Below are 25,081 nucleotides of genomic sequence, written 5' to 3'. Positions count from 1 at the left end.
TTTTCTTTCTTTTGACTTTAAGGCGGGTTGAGGAAGTACAGTTATAAGAAACTCTCCGAGGCAACTAAATCTTTCACGTACGATAATCTGCTTGGCTCAGGTGGCTTTGGTGATGTCTTCAAAGGATCACTAGACGGTAAAGTTGTTGCTATCAAGAAACTTAAATATAAAAAGGATGAAGAGCCGCAAAATAAAGTAGAGGAGATTGAGTACCTTAAAAAGGTAAATCACCCATGCCTTGTTGAGCTTATTGGCTACTGTGATGAGGGCGCTAATAAACTGCTTGTATTGGAGTTTGTTCCCAATGGGACATTGAGACATCATTTAAATGGTGAGTCCTGAGATTTTCATACTTGTATAATTATCTTGGAATATCTGTATATAGTTACTGAGCTAAAATTATATTTTTTAACAGGAAAAGATAACAAGCTGGATTGGCAAAGAAGAAGGAATATCGCCATACAATCTGCATATGGATTACAACATCTACATGAAATCTGTGAGTAATTATTCTCTGCTTTCCTGTTCAACTATTTTTAGACTATAATTAGATATTCAGCTTGGTGTATTTTTATTTATTTTTTTAAATATACGTGCTGTTAAAATTTTACTCTTGCAACATAAATTTTTTCAGGTAAAATTATACATCGAGATATTAAGGCAGATAATATTCTTCTTACCAGTAATTTTGAACCAAAGGTAAAGTAGCTTGATAATAAATAAAATTTTAACATTGAAACCTCGAGTTAAATATTCTTTGTTAGAAAATATTGAGAAGAACTTAACTGTGTTGAGATATTTGGATGCAAGTTAATGTTTAGTAGTCTTTGATATTTGGATGCAAGTTAATGTTTAGTAGTCTTTGATATTAAATTTTATGGCAAAATAAATCTACTAATCTACTTGATCAATATTTTTTTTTTCAGGTTGCAGATTTTTCGCTTGCTAAGTTTTTACCAAATATTGGTAATGTTAGCCATATCACTAGTGTCCTGAGGGGAACTAACGTGTAAGATATCTTTTTTTTTTTTTTTCTTGTTAAGTCTATGGTTGAGTATAATAATCAGTGTTTTTAAATCTGATCTGGTCATTGAACCGGTGAAAGCAGAGGATTAAGAGTTTAAAATTCAATTGAAATCAAATCGGGGCTTAATTGATATATTATTAAATTAATATTATAAAATTAATAATAATACTTTGTTATAGTTAATATCTTTATATATTTTATAAATCAATTTTAACGTGAATATTTTTGAAAAAATAATTCAAATTTTTAGTTAAAATTATAAATAATAATATTTAACTATTTATAATAAATAAATACTAAGATTAAAAATTTTATAGTAATAAATTTATTTATATCAATAAAAAATAAATTTTTATATATTAAAATTACATAATAGATAAAGTTTTATATTAATATACTAATATAAAAACGTTACTTGGAGATGTATTAATATTACACCCAATATAGAAATAAATTATGAAAATGAATAGTTATTTTATATATATATATATATATATGTATGTATGGTAAAAGTATTATAAAGTATGTATGGATGGTAAAAGTATTATAAAGTGGTGTAGTTGGCCATAAGGGTGAGCAGATTTCGGTTTAAATTGATAAATCGAATCGAACCGAATCAATTTGATTCAATCGATTCAGTTTTAAAATTTAATCAGTTTGGTTCGATTTTATATTATAAAAATTTCGGTTATTTCGGTTCGATTCAGTTTTGAAGAGGAAAAAAATCGGTTAAACTGAACCGAACCAAAATAGTAATTTTATATATTCAAATTGAATCAAATCGAACCGAATCGATTTTTGAATTGATTTATTTTTATGAGAAATTTATGAATTATATTTAATTATATATATATATATAAATTATTTAATTTCATTGATTAATGGTTATTAGGTTCAAATCAAAGTCAAAATTAGATCAACTAACTTGAAAATCAAGTCTAAATTAAAAAATCAATAAAAAATCAAAACCGATCGGTTTGAATCAAACCGAACCGAAATAGAACAGTTCGGTTCGATTCGATTTTTCATCCATTTCAGTTCGGTTCGATTTTTAAAATATATAATTCAGTTTTCATAATTTAATTCGGTTCGGTTCGATTCGGTTTGAACCGAATACTCACTCCTAGTTGGCCACATGGTTATTGGTGTGAGAAGCTGCTCCTTGATCCAAGGTTTGAGCCTTGGCATGTGCTGTCTTTGTTGTTTTTGTTTTTCAATTGAAATAGATCGGATTACTTGTTCTAAACTCGGTCGGATATCAGATTAGGGTCTGATTTTCGGTTAAACCAATCCATCGAATTACTTGAATTCAGCTAAATTTCCGTTTTGTCGGTTAGTTGACCAATTTTTGAGTTTAATGATTAAATTGAACTGAACTAAAATTTGATTCTCGATTAAAGTGGTTCGTTCTGAACCCAATTGAATTTACATTTTGCCGATTAGTTGACCAGTTTTTACTGATTATTATAATTTTGAGCTTACTAATTAAATTAAATCAGATTAAAATCTGGTTCCAATTAAATCGGTCTGACTAATTGCTAGATTTAACAACCATGATAATAACAAGACTATTATTACTTGCTTTTTGAATGGTTATAAATATAAAATAAAAAATAACAAAGAAAACACTATTTTTAATTTGGAGGCCTTTTTCAGTATTGATTTTCATTTATGGAGAGAAAATATATATTAACCCATTTCTTTATTGTAGTTATGCAGATCCAGAATTTATAGAAATTCAAAGGGTTTCTGAAAAGTCAGATGTGTATTCCTTTGGTGTTGTACTTCTAGAGCTAATTACTGGAAAACCACCATTATTTGGTGATAGTGATAACATCGTCAATTGGGTATGTCACTAATCTATAATATTGCAATTTTAATATGTTAATGCATGTGCTTAAAATATTTTATAATAATTATTTTATTATAGTTATATATAATATAAGATATTAAATTTAATTATTTAAATTTAAATACAAGTTTAATATTCATTTAATTAATTATATAAAGAAAAATATTCATTGATTTAATAATTATTATTTTATTATGAGATGATATTTATACAAAAGTTATATTTTATATTATTAATATATTATATTGATTTATTTATGAACTTAAATGTAATACAATAAAAAATATAATATAATAGTATGTTTTAAAAATATGAGTGGGTAAAATTGTTATTTAAAAATTATACAAGTTAGTTTATTATATTAAATTCATTCAAATTTTATTATTTTATTTAAAAATTTAATTTACATATAAATAATTTAATGTTAATGCTATTTTTTATTTACTGAAATTATATAGCTGGGTTAATATAGAAGAATGATAACTTTTAAAATGTGCCTTATAGTTAGCGCATTATCATTTAAGAGATAAAACTTTATTTTTCATTGAAATGGTTCTTTGAGATTTTATAATGTCATATTGTTTATGCAAGTTAACAAAAGTGAGTCCAAACAATGTTTGAACTTCTCCATGACTGCACCTTTGTCAACATATCCGCTACATTTTCCATGGTGTGCATCTTTTTCAATAGAATCTCACTTGAAGAAATCCATTCTCTAACTTGTGATGCCTTGTTACAATGTGCTTCATGTGCACATGGTACTCCTAATTCATGGATAGATCCATGGCACTTTGATTATCACAATGTAAATGGACAACTTCCTTGCAAAATAAATTTCTACCATCAACCATTTAAATTGCAGTGCTTCCTTAACTACTTCTGTAATTGCCATGCATTTCATTTTTATTGTAGACAAGGTAATTACATTCTACAAGGTAGATCTCTAATTGTGTAACGATCCAAATCTAGACCATTACTGGTGCTAGCCTACTAGGAGGCATAAGGCCATTAAAACTCGTATTAAGCCTAACTTTCTATCCTTAGCTGTGTCATAACATAACTCGTACATGTATCTATGCATTACTTGTACCTATTTTCATGTCTTATTTTCATTGAGATTTCATCTTGTGTAACACAAGTTTGCCAAAGACTCTTAGTTTTCATAATATCATCATCATTTTGTTCTCATTTTCATATCACATGGGCTATGATTGGCGAACATTATCATGATTCTCATTCATACTATAGCCCTTGGCAAGACCATGTTTCAATCTCATTAGAGTTATAACATAACATAACATTAAATGATTCTTACACATGTACATATAAGTCCTTCGAAGACTTTTAACAGCATAGTTACACAAAATGTCAAGCATAGTTTAACCTTTGCCAAAATATACATGTAAAAAAAAATTATCTATATATTACATATATCCAACTCGTAAATAATATATCAAAACTTTTTGGGCTCATTGTATCAATCTACTGTTCTTTATTACTTCCCCTAAAAGGGGGCATAAAGAAACGGGGAATGAGTGATGGTGCTTAGTGAGTAGAAAAACTATTATAGAATAGTAAAGAATGAATAATTTAAAGACAATCATATATATACGTCATCCACATGAGGTTTCATAACACAAACATTTCACATATAGTAGTTATTTCACCAAAGGTTCCCCCCTCTTTAAGTTTCCATATAATCATTTCAACATGCTTGGCCCATTAAGGGAGCTCCTCAGGACTTCCTTTTTATCATTATATCATTCTATGATGCCAGAGACGTAGAATTGCCTTACCTGACATCTTTATATCATTTTATAGTAAGGAACTCATTCATTCATTCATTCATAATATAATTTACATGTCATTCCTTGCATCATAGCCATAATCCCTTATTGGGAACCAATGGGTCATCCATCAACTACTAGGACAGAAAAATAATTATGCATAACTTCATGATATTTAAAAATATACATATTCATATGGTTTCCTAAGATGCAAAGTATCTAATAAAATAATTCATGATATATGAATGCATGTGTACCATAAATCTTTTCTTTAAAGAAAATAGTTGATAGTTTTACTCACTTTACAAAACAGGACTTTTGACTTCACCTACTCTTACCCTAATATCTTACTTCTAATGGTTACCCTCTTTGTGTCTCATCTCTAGGTTTATATGATATTGTAATAGTCCAAATATGGACTGTTATCGATGCTAGAGCACTGGGAGGTATAAGGCCACCAGAACTCATAACAAACCTATTTATAACCTTCCCCCCAATTCTTTTATAGTCTATCTCTCATTTCTTAATTTACTAATAGATTCCACTTTCATTTCATATAGTTTATTTCATAGGACCTAGGTATGGCTTATCATCACATTCACATACGTTCTTTTCCTTGAAGTTGGAATCAATGTAAATGGGGCTTTTTGTTATTCTACCTTGTTTGGCTACTTTGAAATTAATATACTTATTTACAACACGATAAATCTCCCTTAATATAGTTTTATTACAAAATTAAATAACAAGCATAGTGCCAAAATAACCAAAATGTTACATGTCTTAAAATAGCTCTGCAAAATAGTACAAATTATATAAACTTATTTACATCTAATGAATTACCGTACTTCGCCTACCGATAACTCATTAAATATACTACAAGGGATTTCAAAACACTTTTCGTTCATTTTGAAAGTGGTGGGTAAATTTTTCACAAATATTAAAAACCTTTATTTGACACTAAGTCATAAATCAAATTTTTAGATATTTAAATCTCCGTAATTTTTATAAAAATTCCGGCTGAGTACCGGCTGTATTTTGAGAAAACAAATCTTCAAAACCTGCAAAGAAAAACACTCCCAATGTTTTTACTCAACCACCACTCCAATACAAATAATTTTCATATCCACATTCAACACAATTAACTTAATCTAATTTTTTTTAAGCCATACTTAGCATAAAGAAAACCATACATGGATTTCAAAACTCAGAAAGAAATTTGGATATTATAATAATTTGCATTTTAATTACATATCCAAAATAATATTACAAAAGTTCTTGTACAACTGCTCAAATAAATTGCATACATATAATTACATGCATACATCAAAACCTATGTATAAGGGTATACCTATGATATACCCGGAGCTAATCTGAATGTGTCTTCAAGGCGTAGCTACAGGAAATTGATGATGGGATCACTGTGTCGTCAGAACCTCCTCATACTCTAAGGTATCCTTACCAAACATCAGTGTAATAGTCAAGTGCCTAAACGAAGGTGGTAGAGTGCATAAGAGCATCAAGGCCTTATCTTCATCACACAATTTCACATCCATACATAATAAGTCATTAAGCTTTTTGTTAAATTGGCTATATGTTTAACTAGGTCTGCACCTTCTTTCATCATAAAGAGTAACAAGTCATGCTTCATGAACAACTTGTTGGTGATGTTCTTGGACATAAATAAACTTTTCCAATCTAGTCCATTGACCTTTTGCTATCCTCTCTTTGATCGAATCACAAAACGTTGAATTTGCTAGCACATCCAAATTGTGTTGAATGCGATATATTCCATATTGTGCCATTCATCCTTATCCATCTTTTTTGGGTTCTTTTGGTTAATGCCTTGCAAACTTTAATTGTATCAACATCTTGCTTACTTTTATCTGCTAGAGACTGAAATTACCCTTACCATCAAATTGGTCAAACTTGGCATGCTTATATAATCCACTCATTTTGTATATGTGATAACCATGACAAACAAAATAGCTTAGCAAGCCAGATTTGTAATTTTTTGCTTTGATACTGGTTGTTATGGAAATCACCAACATGTATCACCAACATGTATGTGCACACACACAGGAATAAGCAAAATAAAGAGATAATCAAGAAAAGAGAAAAAACAATGAGATTTTATGTGGTTCGACAAATTGCTTATATCGATGGAGTTGCCTACTTTCTTTTACTATTAGAAATCGAACCACAATTTACAACTTAACAACTTGACATAATTGCATAAAGGCTACTGTTTTTATATAGCTAGCATCTTAGAGTTCTCAAAATACAACAAAGTCCTTAGAAATTTTCCCCAACATAATATTCCTAATGAGAATCATGAAGCCAAAACTTATGTGGTATGTTATACAACTAGGAAATGTAACCTTATAAACTACCGCTAATTACATGAATATGTACATGACCATGGGTGAAGGCAATGTACTCTTCTCAAGAAAAGTTACCTTCTTAGAGGCTAGGCACTCAATCGTGGGAATGGCTATATTCTTCTCTATACTAAGACACCTTTTTCACATGGACCTATACACGGTCGTGAAGTGAGGTGAGGTTGTGTGCTCTTTTGGTGCTTTGTGTCTTCTCACACAATTGGCTTGTGTTGTATCCTCATTCCACATGGCCACTTTCTACCAGCTCTGCGTAACATTCCTTTTCCTTAGGATCTTTAGGTGTTTTAGCTTCTCCTAATATGAGCTATCAACTTAACATGACCACATCTTTTAGAGAGTGCATGTAGCGCACATTAGGGATAAGATGAAAGAGTGTCAGTTAAGATGGTTTGGTCATGTCCAATATAGACAATCAATTGCTCCAATACATAGATGTTATGAATTAATGGTGGAAGGAGTAAGGAGGGAAAAAGGGATACCTAAAATGGCATGGAGGGCAGTAGTATCAAAAAATTATAATTTTTTAATACTAATGTGAAATTGGTCTGAAACAAAGGCTAAATGCCAAAAAAGGATCCATATAATCAACTCCAACCAGTTTAAGATTGAGGATTAGTTGTTGTTGTATTGTATGTTAATTCTAATTATCTATATGGTTGTTATACAAAAAGATTTTTGAGTCAATTGAGATCAATATGAGGATTGTAGATTATTTTGGGCCAATATATTAATTTTTCAGGAAATTATTTTTATGAATTTAATTTTTTAAATCAAAATTTAGGTTGATCTAAACTAATTTACTTCAATCGAGTAATATATGTAGCGAAGTTGAACCTTAATTTTACAAGTCAAATTTTTTATGGGTTAAAACGAGTTGGATTTGGTACCCAGTATTTCATTGTAATGAATAAAAATCCTAGCTCTTAAGTGGTAAAAGTGCAAAATCATACCATACTTTTCTGTACTTTCCCAAAGAAATTTGCTAAATTGCTTGCATAGTCCTTCAAGTTATCCCTAAAAAAGCCTTTTGAAATTTATGGACTGTCTCAAATCCCTCAAACTATATGTTTCCTTTAAATATTAAACTATCATATATGGAAGGAAGAAAATAATATTAATGATGGTAGAAAATTAACGTTTAATTTTAATAAAGCTTGATTGAAACAAAACTAATGTTTGGATTTACCAATATTTAGGCAAAATCTCGGATTGAAGAAGCTTTGATCAATAAAATATATACAGATTTTGTTGATCCCATATTGCAAGGGGATTACGATGACACGCAAATGGAGAGAATGATTCAATGTGCTGAAGCTTGCGTATATAGACCTTCAGTTTCACGACCAAATATGGAGCAGGTAAAAATCTCTTTATGTGTGTAATTTATAAAATTGGTTTTAAGATTTGACTCTATATCTATAAATTGATAAATATATCCTTGTTGAATATATAAATTACCTTATATACTTCTTCTGAAAAGACTCATGCTACTTAAAAGCTTTTATTTCGATATATGAACTATCTTAACTTCTATTTTTGTATGCATGAAGCAAAAATTTACTTGGTTAATAGATAACATAAATAAAAATATATACATAAGTAAGTGAAAAAGACTATAAAGTGCATAAAGTGCTAATATAGTTTTCTAGTAATGTTATTTGGGTAAAAATTATTATTTGAGAGAAAGGGTAGAGATATGATAGAGAATGAGCTAAAAAGTAAAAGAAAATAAATGTTTATGGGTTTGTTAATTAAGGGGATTATAATTGATTGTATTAGAAATGTATAAAGAGAAAAATATGTAATATTATTGGTTAAAATATAATAGTTTGAGTCTATTATTAGGTGCCGAATAGACAATTTAATATGATTAGTACTTAAAATGAGAATCGGTTATGAGGACTTATGGTTAAGGTTTTGTTGGATTCAAATTATGAATTACCTATGATATGAATTTTTAAATGGTTATATTGGAATAGTCAAATGGAATAATTTTTAAATGAATTGTTGAAATGTGTTTATGGTATTTTAATGTTTTGTTTAACATGGGATAATATATACATATATGACATCCTAATAAGAAATTGAGTCTTTAATCTTTTGATGAAAGAAAAAAAAAAGAAATTATATGGCTGACATAACATTTTTAATATTGCTTATCTTTTCATGCAGATAATTGCAATTCTCAAAAATCCTAACCTTTCAATTGAGACATCTCTTCATGGTATGTACCTTATATAAAGTAATTGCAAAATAATTTTCATATAAAAATATTTTTAAATAAATATATATTTTATTACTTCACTAAATATATTATTTTTTATATTTTAAAATATTTTTATATAAATATATTTTTAAATATTTAATAATTTATATGTTGAATTTATATTTAAAAATTTTTATTTTATCAAACGGATCAAGTCCATCTTGGAGTAGATTTTTAAATCAAGTTTAACATTAACTTGGCTTGATCCAACTTGAGTATTTCAATGACTAAGTCTGCGCTAACCACAAAAACTTCATCATTATTGCTATCAATTCGACTATTTGAGCTTTTCTAATAATATATTATTTCTATTCTCCATGACACCAGTAGGAGGTGTTCATATTGATCTACAATCTGCACTTGATATTAAGAACATGCAAACTACTCCGCCAAAAATCTTTTCTTTTGAAGAACTAGCAGAGTCAACTTGTAGTTTTTCTAACAACAACTTGCTTGGCGTGGGAACAGTTTATAAGGGATCTCTTATAAACAATGAAATCGTTGCAATTAAAAAGCTTGAATATCTAGGTGTAGAACTGAGCACAAGTGAATTTCAAGAGGAGATGAACGCCATTAGTAGCATCTGTTACCAACATATTGTCAAGCTAATTGGGTACTGTAACGAAGAATCCAATAGATTGCTTGTTTATGAGTTTTTTCCCTACTCCTTGCGGTCTCGACTACATGGTGAGCCTTACTATTTTTAACATACATATACACACACACACACACAACACACACATAATAATCATGTGATAGATTTTTTTTCTTCTTAAGTTAGGTTTTTACAAACCCTAACACTCTCGCTTTTATATATATCCAATAAAAAAAAGAAAAATTATGTACAACATGTCATCAATTGCAGGAAAAAACAAAGTAACTATCAATTGGTCAACCAGAATGAAAATTGCCATAGGTTCTGCAAAAGGATTAGCATTTTTACATGAATACTGTGAGTTTTTAATTACATAATAAGTTGATTCTTTTTCCATGCTTAATAAATTGGCTACTTACTTTTACTTTTGTGATGTATGTATCTTAAGGTAAAGTCATACATGGAAATATCAAGGTGAATAACATTCTTCTTGATGAAAGCTTTGAACCAAAGGTAGGACATAAAACTTCATGCATGCTTATACGATTCTTGCTAATGCTCTTTGTATTTATAAGTATGCATATTTTTCTTTTATACTATCCTTTAAATTAATGATTTTTTGAAAATTTTTCTTGTGTAGTCTGAAGAGAATCTTTACCATGTGTTTTGGAAGTTTGAACTATTGTCCTTGAAATAGAAAATGGCGGAGATTTTATATTATTTAGCTAGGAATTAATTTCATGGGCTATGGCCCTAAAGTCTATAGCAAGCCCAACAAGGAACCCAAAACTAAAATTTAAATGGACAAAATCTAGTTGGTTAAATTTTACAAGCCATCGCTCAATTTTGGAGTTTCCTACACTTCCATCTCTCTTCTTCATTTTGTTATCATGAAGTCCCTCAACTTAAAAAATGTTACATAAAAGTTTTTCATACTAGAATCTCACCACATCTCTGACCAATTTGATACTTGGCATTGTAATACTATAAATAAAAAGAAATTAAAGAGCCACATATGCAATTTATATTAGTATCTCTCTTGCACCTCTACCTTATGTTTATTAATCCTCAACAGAAGTCCAAAAATTATAGTTCTTGCTCAATTAGGGATTAGATTATCATACCACTCGAAATACCCACAATAATTAGAACTCTGCAATACCTAAACATATAAACGAAATATATTTAGTACAATAAATTGTTCCACAAAAAAAAATTCCAACTTTAAAATAAGAACACCCATCTAACATACCCCATATTTTTTGCACCCAAAATGGTTTTCCTTTTCATTTTATGGTGTGGCATTGCCACATATCAAATTGGTCAGAGATATAATGAGATTCTGGCATAAGGGGTTATATGTAATATTTTTTAAGTTGAGGGATTTTATGATAACAAAATAAAGATAAGGTACAGAAATGTAACAAACTTCAAAATTGAAAGACTATGGTAACAAAATGAATACGAGGGATGAAAGTGTAACAAACTCTAAAATTGAGGGATGACCGATAAAAATTACTCAATCTGGCTATAACTAAGGGAACCCAATAGGGAGTTTCAACTCACTCAACTTACATAACCCAGTTCAATATATCAAGCTCAACTCATCCTTAACTCATTGATCAACCTAACATGATCCAAACATAAACATGCACACACATGCATATGTATCTAGTAAGGTCACCATGCTCAACCCTAATATCTATAAATAATGAAATATCATCAAATATGCATAGGGGAGCCTAGCTAAACATTGAAACCCATAAATCACACTCACACAATATAGTAGTACACATAGACAATATCACATAGTATAACAAGTTGCACAACTCTATTATCCGTGTGGACTATATAAGAGTAATAATTAATCTGATACAAACCAAAGTAAATGAAAAGCCTATGAAGGTGAAATGTAGGTGTAACTCCAATAATATAGCCTTTTCCATTACTTAGGAAAAATAGTTGAGCATAAATGAATAATTGACTCATAAAATTTAATAACATAGCTTCTATAGCTAGATTAGCATCTAGTGTAGTCCTCATATGGAATGCATATCAATCCATAATAGAAAAAGTATTCAAACATCTGTAAAAGGAAATTATTTAGAATGATACAAATACATATAATCCAATATACATATATTAGAGTTGACCTTTATATTGGCTCTCTTGATCTAATGAATGCCGATGAACTGTAGCTTAATTCAAACTTTCTCTTATATTCATCCTGTGGGTGCCAGAGAACTTGTGCTCGAGCCAAACGTACCTCGTCCATATTCATATCCATATCCATATCAGTTGCTAATGAACCTGAACTAAAGCCAGCCCTACCGTTCCATATTTATAACCATATCGAATACTAGAGAACCACTACTTAAATTGATCCTACTCTCTCCATATTCACATCCATACAATATATTTATATAACTATGTTCTAAATTTTCCCCAATGCATTATACACAAATAATGTAACCTAGATTAAATGTCTTAAAATATATAACTACTGTAAATATATAATATGATGCATGAGCATGGCAAGATGTATTATAATATTAATGTTATGTGCATGTTCATTATCAACTCATACTAGTTTATTAATCCGGTTATGAGGATGAAGAGGGTTTGATTAGATCACTTATACACATATCCATTAGTCACTAATAACTAAAAAAAATAATACTTAATGGAAGTACATAAACACCTTAAAGATCTTGCCAAAAATCTTGTAGTTCCCTTATAGATCTAATCGCTGTAAGGAAACACAATTTATATTGTACATAAGCGTCACAAATTGCCTCAAGTTAGCAACATGTGCCACAATGCCTATACGAGGTCTATAGATTCAATTCAATTAACTCAAGTTCATAACTCTAGCTTATGCTCCTAACTCTTCCAATGTCCTAAAAAATTCAATTATCCTTAAATTTCTTTAACATTCTTAACAATCCTTAATAATGTTATCTTAACTTACCAATCAAGTTTACGTAAATAGATTCAACTGATTGTAGAATTTCAGTACTAGATTATAAAATAACCTAATGTATCAAAATGTTAATTTGAGTTTGGGCTTACCTATGTAAATGCTGTTACTACTGTTACTAGCACATCCAAAAATGTAGGAATCAAATATAACATTGAGTGCCTTCTATGGCAGCCATCAAGCTTACACATCCAAGTGGAAATTATAGTTTTGAGTGTGACAACCCAAATTTGCGACCATTATTGGTGCTAGGGCTTAGCCCAGAATAAGGCCTCCTAAGCTTGTAGTAAGCCTAACACGCATCTTTATCTCATTTAAGGCCTATACAGTTCGGGAAAATACTTTATTAAACATAAAACATAAATACATTTCTTTAATGGCAAGCATAATATAACAATAACAAGATTACATGTCATAGTAAAAAGGTTCCACAAAATGTTCATATATCTTTAAGTGTCACACCTTATCCTTCTGTAAGACATGACATGATCCCGTAATATGCCTAATGAATTACTGAATACTGTCTACTGATAATCCACTAGATATATTACAAGGGATTTTTAACAAATTCAAATCCATTTTTAAGTTAACTTAGTGATAAAAGGTTTAAGAAAATGCTATGAAAATTAATTAAGGAAAAATAAGCATTTTTTTTTAATTTAAAGAAAATTTTGCAAAAAACTGGTGTGGTGTTGGCTGAAAGTTCAATAATTCAAAATTTAAACCTGTGAAAAACCTGTAGTAATAAATATATTGATTATAAACATTCATCAAATAAATAAATCATCAAACCAATATTTCATAAAATACAAATTTTCATTCACACCCAAATGAATAAAATATTACAAATTTATATTCGTTTAAAGTCACAAAAATAATATTACAATGCTTTTACACAATTACTGTTTGCTGATTTTACAACCACCGCAAGTGCACGGATCGCTAACAAGTAATAAAGTGACGAGTAGAGTATCGTTCCCACGAGGACTATGTTGAGTACTGAACTATAGTGATTTTAATTATCTAGACGATCGAATTAAAGAGAAATAATAATTAAATGTAAACTAAAAGAAATAAAGTCTAAAACAATTATCTGAACTAAAATACCAATGGATGAGAACATTTTAGAGCTAGGGATTCACACTTTAATCAATTATAGAATCAATCCAATTCATTCAATAATTGAAAGATTATTACTTGATGGAAATTAATTCTAAGTTATCCTAAGTCCTCTCTCAAGGTACTTAAGGTGTATTTTAATTAACCTAAACCCTACTTTTATGGTGATTAAATTAATTAAAACCCTTTAAGATATTTGATTAATTTTGGAACTCCACAAATGTCATCAGCCTATCTCTAGATCAGATTTTCTAGGTTCAAAATCTTGATTTTCTAATACTAATTTTCACCTCTCAGTTCATCAATTAATATCTTAGATCATAGCTAGGTGGGTACCAACACAGAGCATGTATTAAGAACACAAGAGATTGAATCAAAAAATAAAACTCCCAATGTATTAAATAAAATCAAACAAGATTCATAATTAAATTGAGAGTGCTACACCCTAAACCTAGAATAAAGAGACTACTCACACATGGTGAGTTTTACAATCAAGTTTATAAAAAGATAAAGAGAAGACATGAGAAGAAAATAGAGTGAAAGAACCCAGAAGGAGATTTGCAGCCTTAGACTTTTGGAACTTCAGCTGAAAATCCATTCTAGAAATCTTGCAGATCTCGTTTCTCCCTTGCCTCCCTTGAAGTTGATGCGCATTCTTGAATGTAAATTGGCTCCCTTGAATGTAAATTCTCCTCTCCTTTCAATTATTGACTTGTTATATTTATATCTGGTGTAAACCCTAATTTCAGAGTCCTAGAAGCCTTAGGAGTCCATCCGGGTCGGGTTGGAAGCAAGAAAAGCCACATCAGAATTGTTGTCAGGGGATTTTACATGGGCCGTGTAGTTATACACACCCCGTGTAACTTTTTGCCACTTTATTTTTCAAGTTTTCTTCACTCCAGAGAGTTGAACAGGGTCCAGGAAGTTACACAGGGCAGGTTACACAGCCCATGTACTGCTTCTGGCCCTGTATTCTTCATGTTTTGACCTCCAAATCTCTTCCAAACTCGTCTTTGATTCTAGAACCTTATAAAAATACCTGATAAAATATAAAAATCAATAAATTGAGTTGGATTAATATGTTTTCTAAAATAATAATGAAAACACATAAAAATAAATATAAAAGGAGACTAAAGGCTAACAAAATACAATCAATGTTAACCTTAAATGTCTATATAATTTGACTTCATCAAATACCCCCAAACTCAAACCTTTGCTTGTCCTCAAGCAAAACAAAGCTTTATAAAACTCATTGGGGTACTTAGAAACAAAATAAAAAACTTAACTTGCACATAATTAGACACTCTTCAACCTTCATACCAATTCCTACTTTCAAGGCATAGGGACCTCAACAGTTGCCCGCTAGAACCTCAACCCTTCATGGTACTTCAACTAATTATTCCTCATTGCAAGGCCATTAATAAGTCACAAATAACCTATTTTATCAGGATAGACTTCAGAAACACTTACTTCCCCAAATTTGTCTCTATTGTGGATAATTGCGATGAAGTGACTCAATTCTAACTCTATAGGCATATCTCAATTTTCTATCTCCACTAATGTAGCATACACTTTTCAAAAGATCAAAAGGTCTTTAAAAGGATTGTAATAGGGCTAAACAGATAATGGTTTGGTTGTCAATGAAAGGTTTTTAGGGAATGCAAATATGAGGATAACATGTATGTATAAAATACCAAGTATACTAAGTTTATTCTTTTGATTTTGTATGGTGAGGAGGGACTTTTGGTTTTTATAGTGCCAAGCATACTTCCATGATACTTATCTTGAGACTTCTTTTTTTTTTTTCTCTCTCTCTCTTTTTTTTATGTCCCTTTTGTTCTCTCCTTACTTTTGCTGGGATGGAAAGGTAAATTTTTCTTTGATTTTAATTGCACACTTGCACTCTTTCTTGAGTTCTACATCCTCTTTTCATTTTTTTTTTACACTTAATATACTTTTTACTTATGCATTTAGCTTCCTCAAAAGGGTAGGGTAGGTATTTAGGCTAGGGGCTAAGTAAATAATATGGTAAGCAATAAATTCTAAGGGATAAATATAGGCTTCAAGTTGGCTACAAGGGATATATATATTTTAATTAGGGTTGGCTAAGGCTTAGTAAGGCTATATCAAAGCATGCCTTAATCATCTTTTCATCAAGCATATGCTAGGATTTCGCCTTGATAGGTCTAAGAGATATGTTCTAGAGCTGGTGAGGCATTTTTAAGTTTGTTTGTATTTTAAAAATTTCTCCTAATTTTGCAAGTTCAACGTGACAAATTTGTGGATATGAAGGGGTTTAACTAGTTTAACTCCACTTAGGTGATTTAGTTTTTCACAAACAACATATTGAAGCCTTTTTGCCCATTCAGTTACATTCATTCCTCTTTCCCAAAGAGTCCAATCATTAGTTCATCAAGGTTTTAGTTATAATTCTAAGTTAAAAGTCTTTTGAAAAAGTCCAGAATTTTCAAAATTTGCAAAATTTTTTTTTAGGTTTTTGATATAATATAGACATAATAAGGTGATGCAGAATGAGATGCAATATATGAATGCAATGCATGAAATGCACCCCAAAACTCAAATTTGACATTGTCCTCAATGTCATTAAGATAGCACAATCAGGTTAAGAGCAACATCATAAATGTAATAATAAGGAAAAGCTAATAGATATAGAATACTCCCCCTTAAAGTGTGCCTTCCCTTGAAGATTTGTGAGTTTGATCTCCATTGCTCCTTTTAAGTGTTTCTTGAACCTACAAAGTGAACAAACATCGAAATTAAGTTTGGGAGGATGATAAAAAAAAAAAGACAAATACAAAGATTAAATTTAAAACTTGGGTTGCCTTCCAAGAAGTGTTAATTTAAGGTCATTAGCTTGACCCTTTTTAGAATTATAGATCAAAATGCGATTTTTGCCCATAGTAGTTGTCATGTAACACCACATATGGGTCTTGATTTGTGGTACCCTCAAGATTGGCAAGATCTGAAATAAGATTGCACGTAGAGCGAACAACACATGGCTTAGAGTGATATGCTTGGGAAAAGGACTGATTTAGCTCATGGAGGATATGTGATGATGTAGGAGGTGTCTATGACAGAAAAAGGTCTTCTGGTGGTGTATGTGTAAACATCATTAGTGAACTTAAATTGATAGTCTCATCTATTTCTTCATCCACCACCTTCATCTTTGATTTGTCTTCATGTAAGCACTCTTCCAATGACCCTCCATTAATAAAGGAATTGCTTTCTTCAATTTTAGGTTCCACTTCTTCTTCAAGTAACTCCTGTTCTTCTGGAAATTCTACTGGTAAGTCATCTTTATAGAAATTTTGTTCTTGAAGTTCAACTTCTTCTATAAGTTCAAATCCCCATGAAGCTTCTTTATTTTCCCAACCTTGTTCGTTCGATTCCTCCTCATAAAGTGATAGCTCATTGTTCATCATTTGGTTGTCAAAATTTTCCAATGGAGCTACCATCTCTTCAAGTCCCACTCTCTCATCTAATTGTAGCTCGAATGGTTGATGTGAAATATTAGGTTGATGAATGTGTGGGGGATATTGGTGACTCCAACCCTTCAGTAAAAGATCCCAATACCAATGGTAATCAAAATCTACCATGTCATTTAGCAAGTGAATGGCATCCTCATGGTTTCTTTGAAGAACGTGATCACCAGTAGCCCAAGCTCCATAATCTACCTAATTCCTTGTCACTTCTTCCAGACCATTGTAGAAATTGAAAGTGAGTTCATAATTTGAAAGACTATGATTGGCAAATTGCTCTACCAATTCATTGAATCTTCTCCAAGTATTGTAAAATGGTTCAAATATTCTTACATACATATAGCCATAATTTACATCAAAATATAATTTACAAGGGTATACCTAGAATATACCCGCTTGTTAACTGAATCCAACTTCTAGTACGCTCACTCAACTACTTTCTCTTTTCCTTTACTTGCGACAGCATAGAAATAGCTATCGCTGAGTAACAATACTCAGTGGTGCACAACTATAAATTTTAAAACTTAATATAAAAGACAATTTATCAAATCATACCAAAATATTTGAGATATTCAAATTTCCATGAATCAGGAAACCAATATACATTTTCCAATCACCAACCAATTATTTGTTTTCGACAACATATTTATCAAAACATTCACAAATCATTAGTGCCAACAATTATACAGTTTAAGCCATGACACAAAATTTCACGATCAATGCCATGTTGTACATTGCGACAAAGCTATCTCACCCCAATAGCCATTACTACTGGGGGACAAAGGCTAGCTAGTAATATGAGTTCATCCATCTGATCTCACCCCACTAACCTTTATTAATGAGGGACACAAATATAATCAATCTCACCTCACTAATCGTTACTAATGAGGGACACAATCAAAATCTACCACGCCAACTGTGGCTTCAAAATAAATTTAAAACAAATTTCATTCAAATAATCACATTTTAAATCAAATAACCACATTTCAAATAATCACAAATCTATATATAGGGTTGGCAACACATCAATTTCTCAAAACACTTCTAACAGGCATTCAATCCGGCTACCCCCTTGCTGCAATAAAAATATTGGCCAAACATCCGCCTTTCAATACTATAGTAAATTCATTTCAAGATTCAACTATTCTCAAAGTAATAAAAATAATTCTTAAATTCAAAATAAAATCATATTTGGCTTATATCAGGTCCATTCATTTCATTTGCAAATTTTAAAACAAAAGGAAATCAAAGTTGTGCACAAACCTTGTCTTAATTTCTCCTATTGACCAATTCCCTCTTTTACTTCAAGGTTTCCTTCTCCACTGAAAATACATAATTTTTAAGGCTTTAATACTCATTCTAACTTTCATCAATAGCCAATCAAATGAATTCCTAATGAATTCCTAAGATAACTACACAATTTAACTAATTCAGATTCAGGGCAGCTTTGGAACTTAACTTTGGAACTCAATTTTAGTCCATTTCCAGTCATAATTTATCAAAGTAATCTTCATGAAAATTGTTCCTTTATGTCTTAGCTTTAATTATCATTTTGACTCACTCTATTTGGAGGTCTAGATCATCAGTTATGATCAAAATACTAGGTACTACTCCTAGGTATATTACCCTGCTATTCTCAGGTTTTCCAAATTTTCACCTAAATTTACATTCGATATTCGAGCACTTTATGCTCAGAATTGGTATCAGTCTATTAAACAAAGTTTTAGGCCTTTGTCTTAAGTTTTCAAATCATTTTGTAGCACCTCAATTGGAGATGTACAAAGAAAGTTATGCTCTATTAACTATATATAGGTCACAGGGCAAAATTACTGAGTTGCAGGAAATTCTCAGTTCTAATGTTCTGATTTACTCTAACATTTTAACCAATTTACCCTTACATTTGGGTCTTAGTCAAAACATGAAAGTTGTAGTTCTATATCTTATGTATATTTTGGCTTTGGAATCATCTAATTTGCATTTTAGTAGCTTAAGTTATGGTCACTTTGCCAAAACTATTCAGGTGATAATTTCTCAAGTTTCCAGGTCAGTTTCAGAATCCAGTCAGGTTTTTGGACCTACTTTGTCTAGCTACTTTGGGTAGGTTGCAACCATAATTTGGCATTATGATCTTCATATAAATTATTCCCTTATGTCTCAAAATTACACAGGTTCAAGAATCACTTAATTTGGAGTTTTGTAGAGTGAGTTATACTCAATTAAGTAAGTACTATTGATTTGGTTAGTTTTCCAGGTTCTGGATTTGCATTACCAAATTCTAGCCCTAATTGAGGTACCTTCCGGCCATTTTTAGGTCAAGTGTTCTGCATGAAAGTTTTAGTATTTTATCTTAAGTTTCATTTCTCATTGGTTTCACATCATTTAGAGTTGTATAGCTCAAGTTATGAGCAAATAATCCCACTGGATTCAAGCTGTCCAGATTCAATACTTGTCACTTCAATTCACTTAATTCTCCCTCCAAATCTTTAATGTTTCTTAATAAAGGCACCTCAAATAGTCATAATACATACCTAATAACATTAATTAAGCTTCATATGAAGAACCTACTTACTCAAAAACCCTAAATCACAATTCAAGGAAGATCAAGGGTATACCTACCAATTTAGCTTCCAAAATCAACTCTAATCAACTTCAATCAAGCTTTTGGTCCCTCCTTGAATTTTCCTCAATTTGAATTTCTTGAAACCCCTCTTAATACTTGAAATTTCTTGCTTCCATGATGTGTTCCCACCAAATTTTAACTAAATTAGGCTATTAGGGGTGATAGATGTAAAGAAATCAAGGTGAATCAAAGGTTGAAGAAATGAAAATGGAGGAAATAGGAGAGCAAGGTGGACGGCACCAAGGAAGAAAGAAGAAGATGTGATTTTTTTTTCTTTTTTCTTAATATTTATCCCCATTAAATCATTAATGGCATTTTGGTAAATATGTGGAATGACAAACTTGTAAATATGTAGTCTTTCTTCATCATTTGAATTTGACTTTTTCTTAATTATGTTTAATTTTTTTAATCACAATTAATTAAACTAATCTAACTTCATTAACTCAATTTATCTCATTTTGGTCAATTTTGAACTCTTAAATTTGATTGACCAAATTTTCCTCTTAAAGGTAACAACGTTTAGAACATAGCTAGCAAAACCTATTATTGTATCTTCTATACTTGTCCCTAAAGTGGGGGAGGGGGCAAGGTGAGAATTAAAGAAGGGGTGTGAGTTAGAGGATCAGTGAGTAAAAGCCTACTTAGGGAGAAAACGTACAATAAAACAATTATATTCAAGCATATGCAAATGCAACAATCACATGGTTCTCATAGCACAAATAGGTCATGTTAAGGAAAGCATATGCAAATGCAATAATCATATGATGGTTCTCATAGCGCAAATAAGTCATGTTAAGGAAATTCATGCCACTAATGGATCCCTCATCCATATCATATTAATATTCTGGCCCATTATAGGAGCTCCTTTATCATATCATATCAAATAAATATGGCCAAAGATACATAATTGCCTTACTAGACACCATAAAGCCAAAGACATAGAATTGCTTTTAGACATCCCATATAATACCACGTAAGCTCATATGCATGCTTACATGCCTTTTCCTTTTTCTTTACTTTCCCATTGAGAACTAGTGGGTTATCCATGAATTACCATAATAACAAAGTAATAATGCAACACCTTTGTGATATGCATTACTATATAAACAATAATGTAATTATGGTCACAATAAAACATATAACTATCATGATGCATAAAACGTGCATGGAATATGATAAAATAATTTAATTACTCACCTTGGTTTGTTGGACTCTATTATATCACTTATTTCTAGACAACACTTAGATCCCTTGACTTTAGGCTATGTCTTGTTTTCATATATATAAAGAAAGGGATTTGTAGGTTCTTAAATATAGATTTAAATAGATTCAATTAAAGTTGAGATTCTCAAACTGAGCATGTTCGGTGGCCAAAGTTGGCATGCACTATTTATGTGACTGTTCACATCTTTTGACTGTTGAAGATGCATGTTTTGGCCACTCAACCTGGGATTTCTTAAACCTTAAACAACTAAGACCATACTCAATCAACTTACATCTATATATTTAAATTTAATATTTTATACTTTACATTAAACCCTAAAATAACTTCAAACCAACTCATTATAAAATACAAACTCTAAAACTTAAAATAAACTAAGAAGAAGGAGATTAGGACTTAGCTTAAGTAGCCAGGGTTTCCAAAAGGAGGAGTTTCCACTATTTCTTCTCCAAACTACTTGAGAGAGGAAAAAAAAAGGGTATATTTACCCTTTTTAAAGCCTTGGAGGTAATTCTCCTTCAATGAGTTAAGATAAGTTGTTTGGGTTGTAAGGGTTGAGGTACTAGAGGGAGATGGGAAAAATGGAGAGAGAGGTGGAGAAAATGAAAGAAGAGACTAAAGGAAAGCCTTAATTTTTAGGTTTTATACCTAGTTCTAAGCAACTTTGGCGAGTGAACTTGTAGACTTCGATGATCGAATTTGTTTGGATATACCTTCTTAATTGTTTTCTGTCTCAACCCAACTCTTTTGGACTTTTCCTTCCCTTGAGACTTTAGGGAATATTTCATCTCCTAGTATGGATCCATCTAACTTAGATGAGGGGTATTACACCAGGTGTTAGTGAAATTTTGCCAATCCAAATTACCTAAATAAAGCCTAAACTAAACTGAGTAAGCATATGCAATTAGTTATTTGAAAATATAACCAAAAGGAATTGAAAACTCACTGAAATGTATTAGCCATTTTTGGGTCTCCAAATTTTTTCGGTAATGAAAATTCACTTATTTGATCTGTAAACATAGTTGAAATTGCAAAGATTACAGTGGTGGTCTTAAATCACAAATTGGCTTGGCCATTTGGGCATAACATAATTGAAATGGTTCGAAGGCTAAAACTATTGACGTTTGATTTATGTGATATAGGCAACAGAGATGGATCTTTGGTCAGTGCTTATTAACTTTGCCATAGGAGGGAGATATGGTGAAAATTTTTAGGCTCCAAAATTTAAGTTTTAGTTTTTTGCATTTTTTTCCATGGTTCTCTTTGCAATCATTGCCTTTTGATATTTAGAAAAACATTGATGGAGGTGGGAAGGATGTATGTGGAAATAGAAGAAGGTGAGTGACAATAGAGATTAAACCCAAATTGTTATATTTAGATCATTTTTCTTATTTTTTTCCATTCTTTTCCTATCTATGTCTCTCTCTCTCTCTCTCTCTCTCTCTCTCTCTCTCTCCTCCCTTCTCCCATTAGGGTGATTTAAATTACAACTAAAACAATTTTATTTACTTCCACAAAATATTTAAGATATTTAAATTGTGCCAGTAAGACTTAATTAAAAATATTTAAATCAACTAAAGTAGTAAAAGAATAGTTTCTCCAAATTTAAAAATACATTAAAATCAAGATTTTTAGAAAGAGTTGACCTATGTGCAACTTTAGGATAAATTTCTTTTCTTTACCAAACTTGCCCCAATATTGAATGAGTACGATAAAGTGAAGTTATTGTGCTTTTTTTTTGACTTTTAAGTGTAGGAGAATCAATTAATGTTTCTAATGGTATAAAACTATAAACACAAATATTATATATAATTGTGCATCATGGAAGTGTGTAAACTATAAAAAAATAAATACATAAACTACCAGCATATATATGATTTATCCTCTCAACATAGGGCTACATCCACGGGCATGCCTTTTTTTACTATCGTCAACAAATAAATCATCAATTACAAGCTCAAAGCTATCTACTTTTTAATCCAATTACACCCTTAGTTAGTCTCTCTCATTCTCCTTTTGACATAACCCTATATATATATTGCTTTAACTACATTAATTAACACCATAAAAGGTGTCTACAATTACAATGGATAATAGTTCATTTCTCTTGGGCTATGTCCTTTTTCTACCTTAAGCCAAAACTTTTCTCAATATGCAAGAGCCCCTCTCCATAATGGGCAACAACCAAATAACCTCTTCATAATACTCTTATTTATATTGTTAGTCCCCTTTATCCTTATCTAATTAGGAATCCAACTCAACTTAGAAATAATACTATAATAGGAGTTTTACTTTATATAGGAAATATTACTCCATTCTATTGAGGAATATTTCTTCTTCTCAAATTTGGAAAAGATGTCTTCCAAATCCACTAGGATTGAGTCACAAATTTAACAATCATGATATACTTTTATTCTATGTAGTATTTATTTATACCATCTTACTTATTTTTTTTATATATTTCATTTTCTGGATGATACTTTTTATATTTCTCATTAGAATCAAATCTTTCAAACAAATTTATATTATGTAATTTTTTTTGGCAATTAGATTACTATAAATAAATTAATCGATATTAATATATATTATTTTACATAATTAACTTAAAATGTTTAATTTGAAATTCATAATAAATCTCCAGTTGAGTCTAACCTCTAACTTTTAAAATTTTAATAGGATTATGTAACTCAATAAATTAAGATTACATTTAGCCAAACTTAACTAGGGCCCTTAAAAGAAAATAGCCAAAGCCCGTTGATTAACTTAAATCAACTGAGTGCAATTATAATTTCAATTTAATATTGCCATTTTGAAAGATATTGGTAATAAGTGTGAACTCAATTTGAAACATAAATTATTTAATTAGGCTCTATTGTCTTTTGATTTTATGTTACATGACAGGATGAATATACTTATATCATTTTTTTCATTTCAGATTTCAGATTGTAGATTAGCCAAAGAGAATTTGCACCCTTTTAGGTCTTATAATTCTGCTGTTGATAGTTTGAAAGGAACTTTATGGTAAGATATGTTTTCTATTTGTTAGCTTTGCATGATTGCATCTCCTTACATTTTAGCAGAAATTCTTGATTATCAATATATTCTTATGCACATTTTGTCCGAGTGCATGCAGTTGTTTAGCGCCTGAGTATATCAAAGATAAGCAACCTACTGATAAGTCCGATGTTTTTTCCTTTGGTATTGTACTTCTGGAATTGATTACTGGCAAGCAAGCTGTTGAAAACAAAGACGGTGTTGACACTAACTTGTCCATTTGGGTACGTATTTATTCTTCCATCCAAAATAATATTCTTTATTGTAGTTGTTAATGACAAAATGGGTTGAATCATATGTAAAAAATAATTCTTAATATACCATAATAATTATAAACATAATATGAATTATAAACATAAGATTTAACTATCACCCTAATAATAGATCTTGAACAAAAAAATTCTCACAGATCTAGAAAACATACCTGATGCAGAGTTTAATTGAGCCATGGTAATAATTGAGGGAGACCCTTTGATTCAATAAACTAATTTCTCCCTCTTAAACCTTATTGATTCACACACAAAACTTTAGTAATGGAAGACTTTCTTAAGATGACCTTAATATCTCTGACTTTATGAAAGAGAATGTGTGTGTCTTTATGGGTAGAGAGAGGACTAGTACGTCCATCAAGTAATTTACTTTAATTAAAGTAATCCTTGT

The 25,081-nt window shown here is 30.5% G+C and overlaps 1 protein-coding gene across 5 annotated transcripts in view; it reads left to right on the top strand.

Annotated features, from left to right (window-relative positions):
- The window catches only part of LOC110641022 (proline-rich receptor-like protein kinase PERK15), a 41,754-nt gene that overhangs the window by 269 nt on the left and 16,404 nt on the right, over positions 1-25,081 (top strand). For 2 of the 5 annotated variants that reach the window (XM_058150053.1, XM_058150051.1), the window contains exons 2-13: positions 23-331; positions 416-499; positions 635-699; positions 927-1,009; positions 2,739-2,874; positions 8,262-8,423; positions 9,238-9,289; positions 9,659-10,018; positions 10,197-10,283; positions 10,375-10,439; positions 24,303-24,388; positions 24,501-24,645. In XM_058150053.1, coding sequence (XP_058006036.1) covers positions 23-331; positions 416-499; positions 635-699; positions 927-1,009; positions 2,739-2,874; positions 8,262-8,423; positions 9,238-9,289; positions 9,659-10,018; positions 10,197-10,283; positions 10,375-10,439; positions 24,303-24,388; positions 24,501-24,645 — 1,634 coding nt within the window. Of the gene's footprint in view, positions 1-22; positions 332-415; positions 500-634; positions 700-926; positions 1,010-2,738; positions 2,875-8,261; positions 8,424-9,237; positions 9,290-9,658; positions 10,019-10,196; positions 10,284-10,374; positions 10,440-22,509; positions 22,597-24,302; positions 24,389-24,500; positions 24,646-25,081 lie in introns of those variants that run through there. The other 3 variants (XM_058150052.1, XM_058150054.1, XM_058150055.1) reach the window with 3 other exon arrangements.

This window comes from Hevea brasiliensis, chromosome 7 (assembly GCF_030052815.1).
Source record: "Hevea brasiliensis isolate MT/VB/25A 57/8 chromosome 7, ASM3005281v1, whole genome shotgun sequence".
Taxonomy (NCBI): Eukaryota; Viridiplantae; Streptophyta; class Magnoliopsida; order Malpighiales; family Euphorbiaceae; genus Hevea; species Hevea brasiliensis.
The sequence above is the reverse complement of the archived record's forward strand: the minus strand, read 5'-3'. Positions and strand labels throughout refer to the sequence as shown.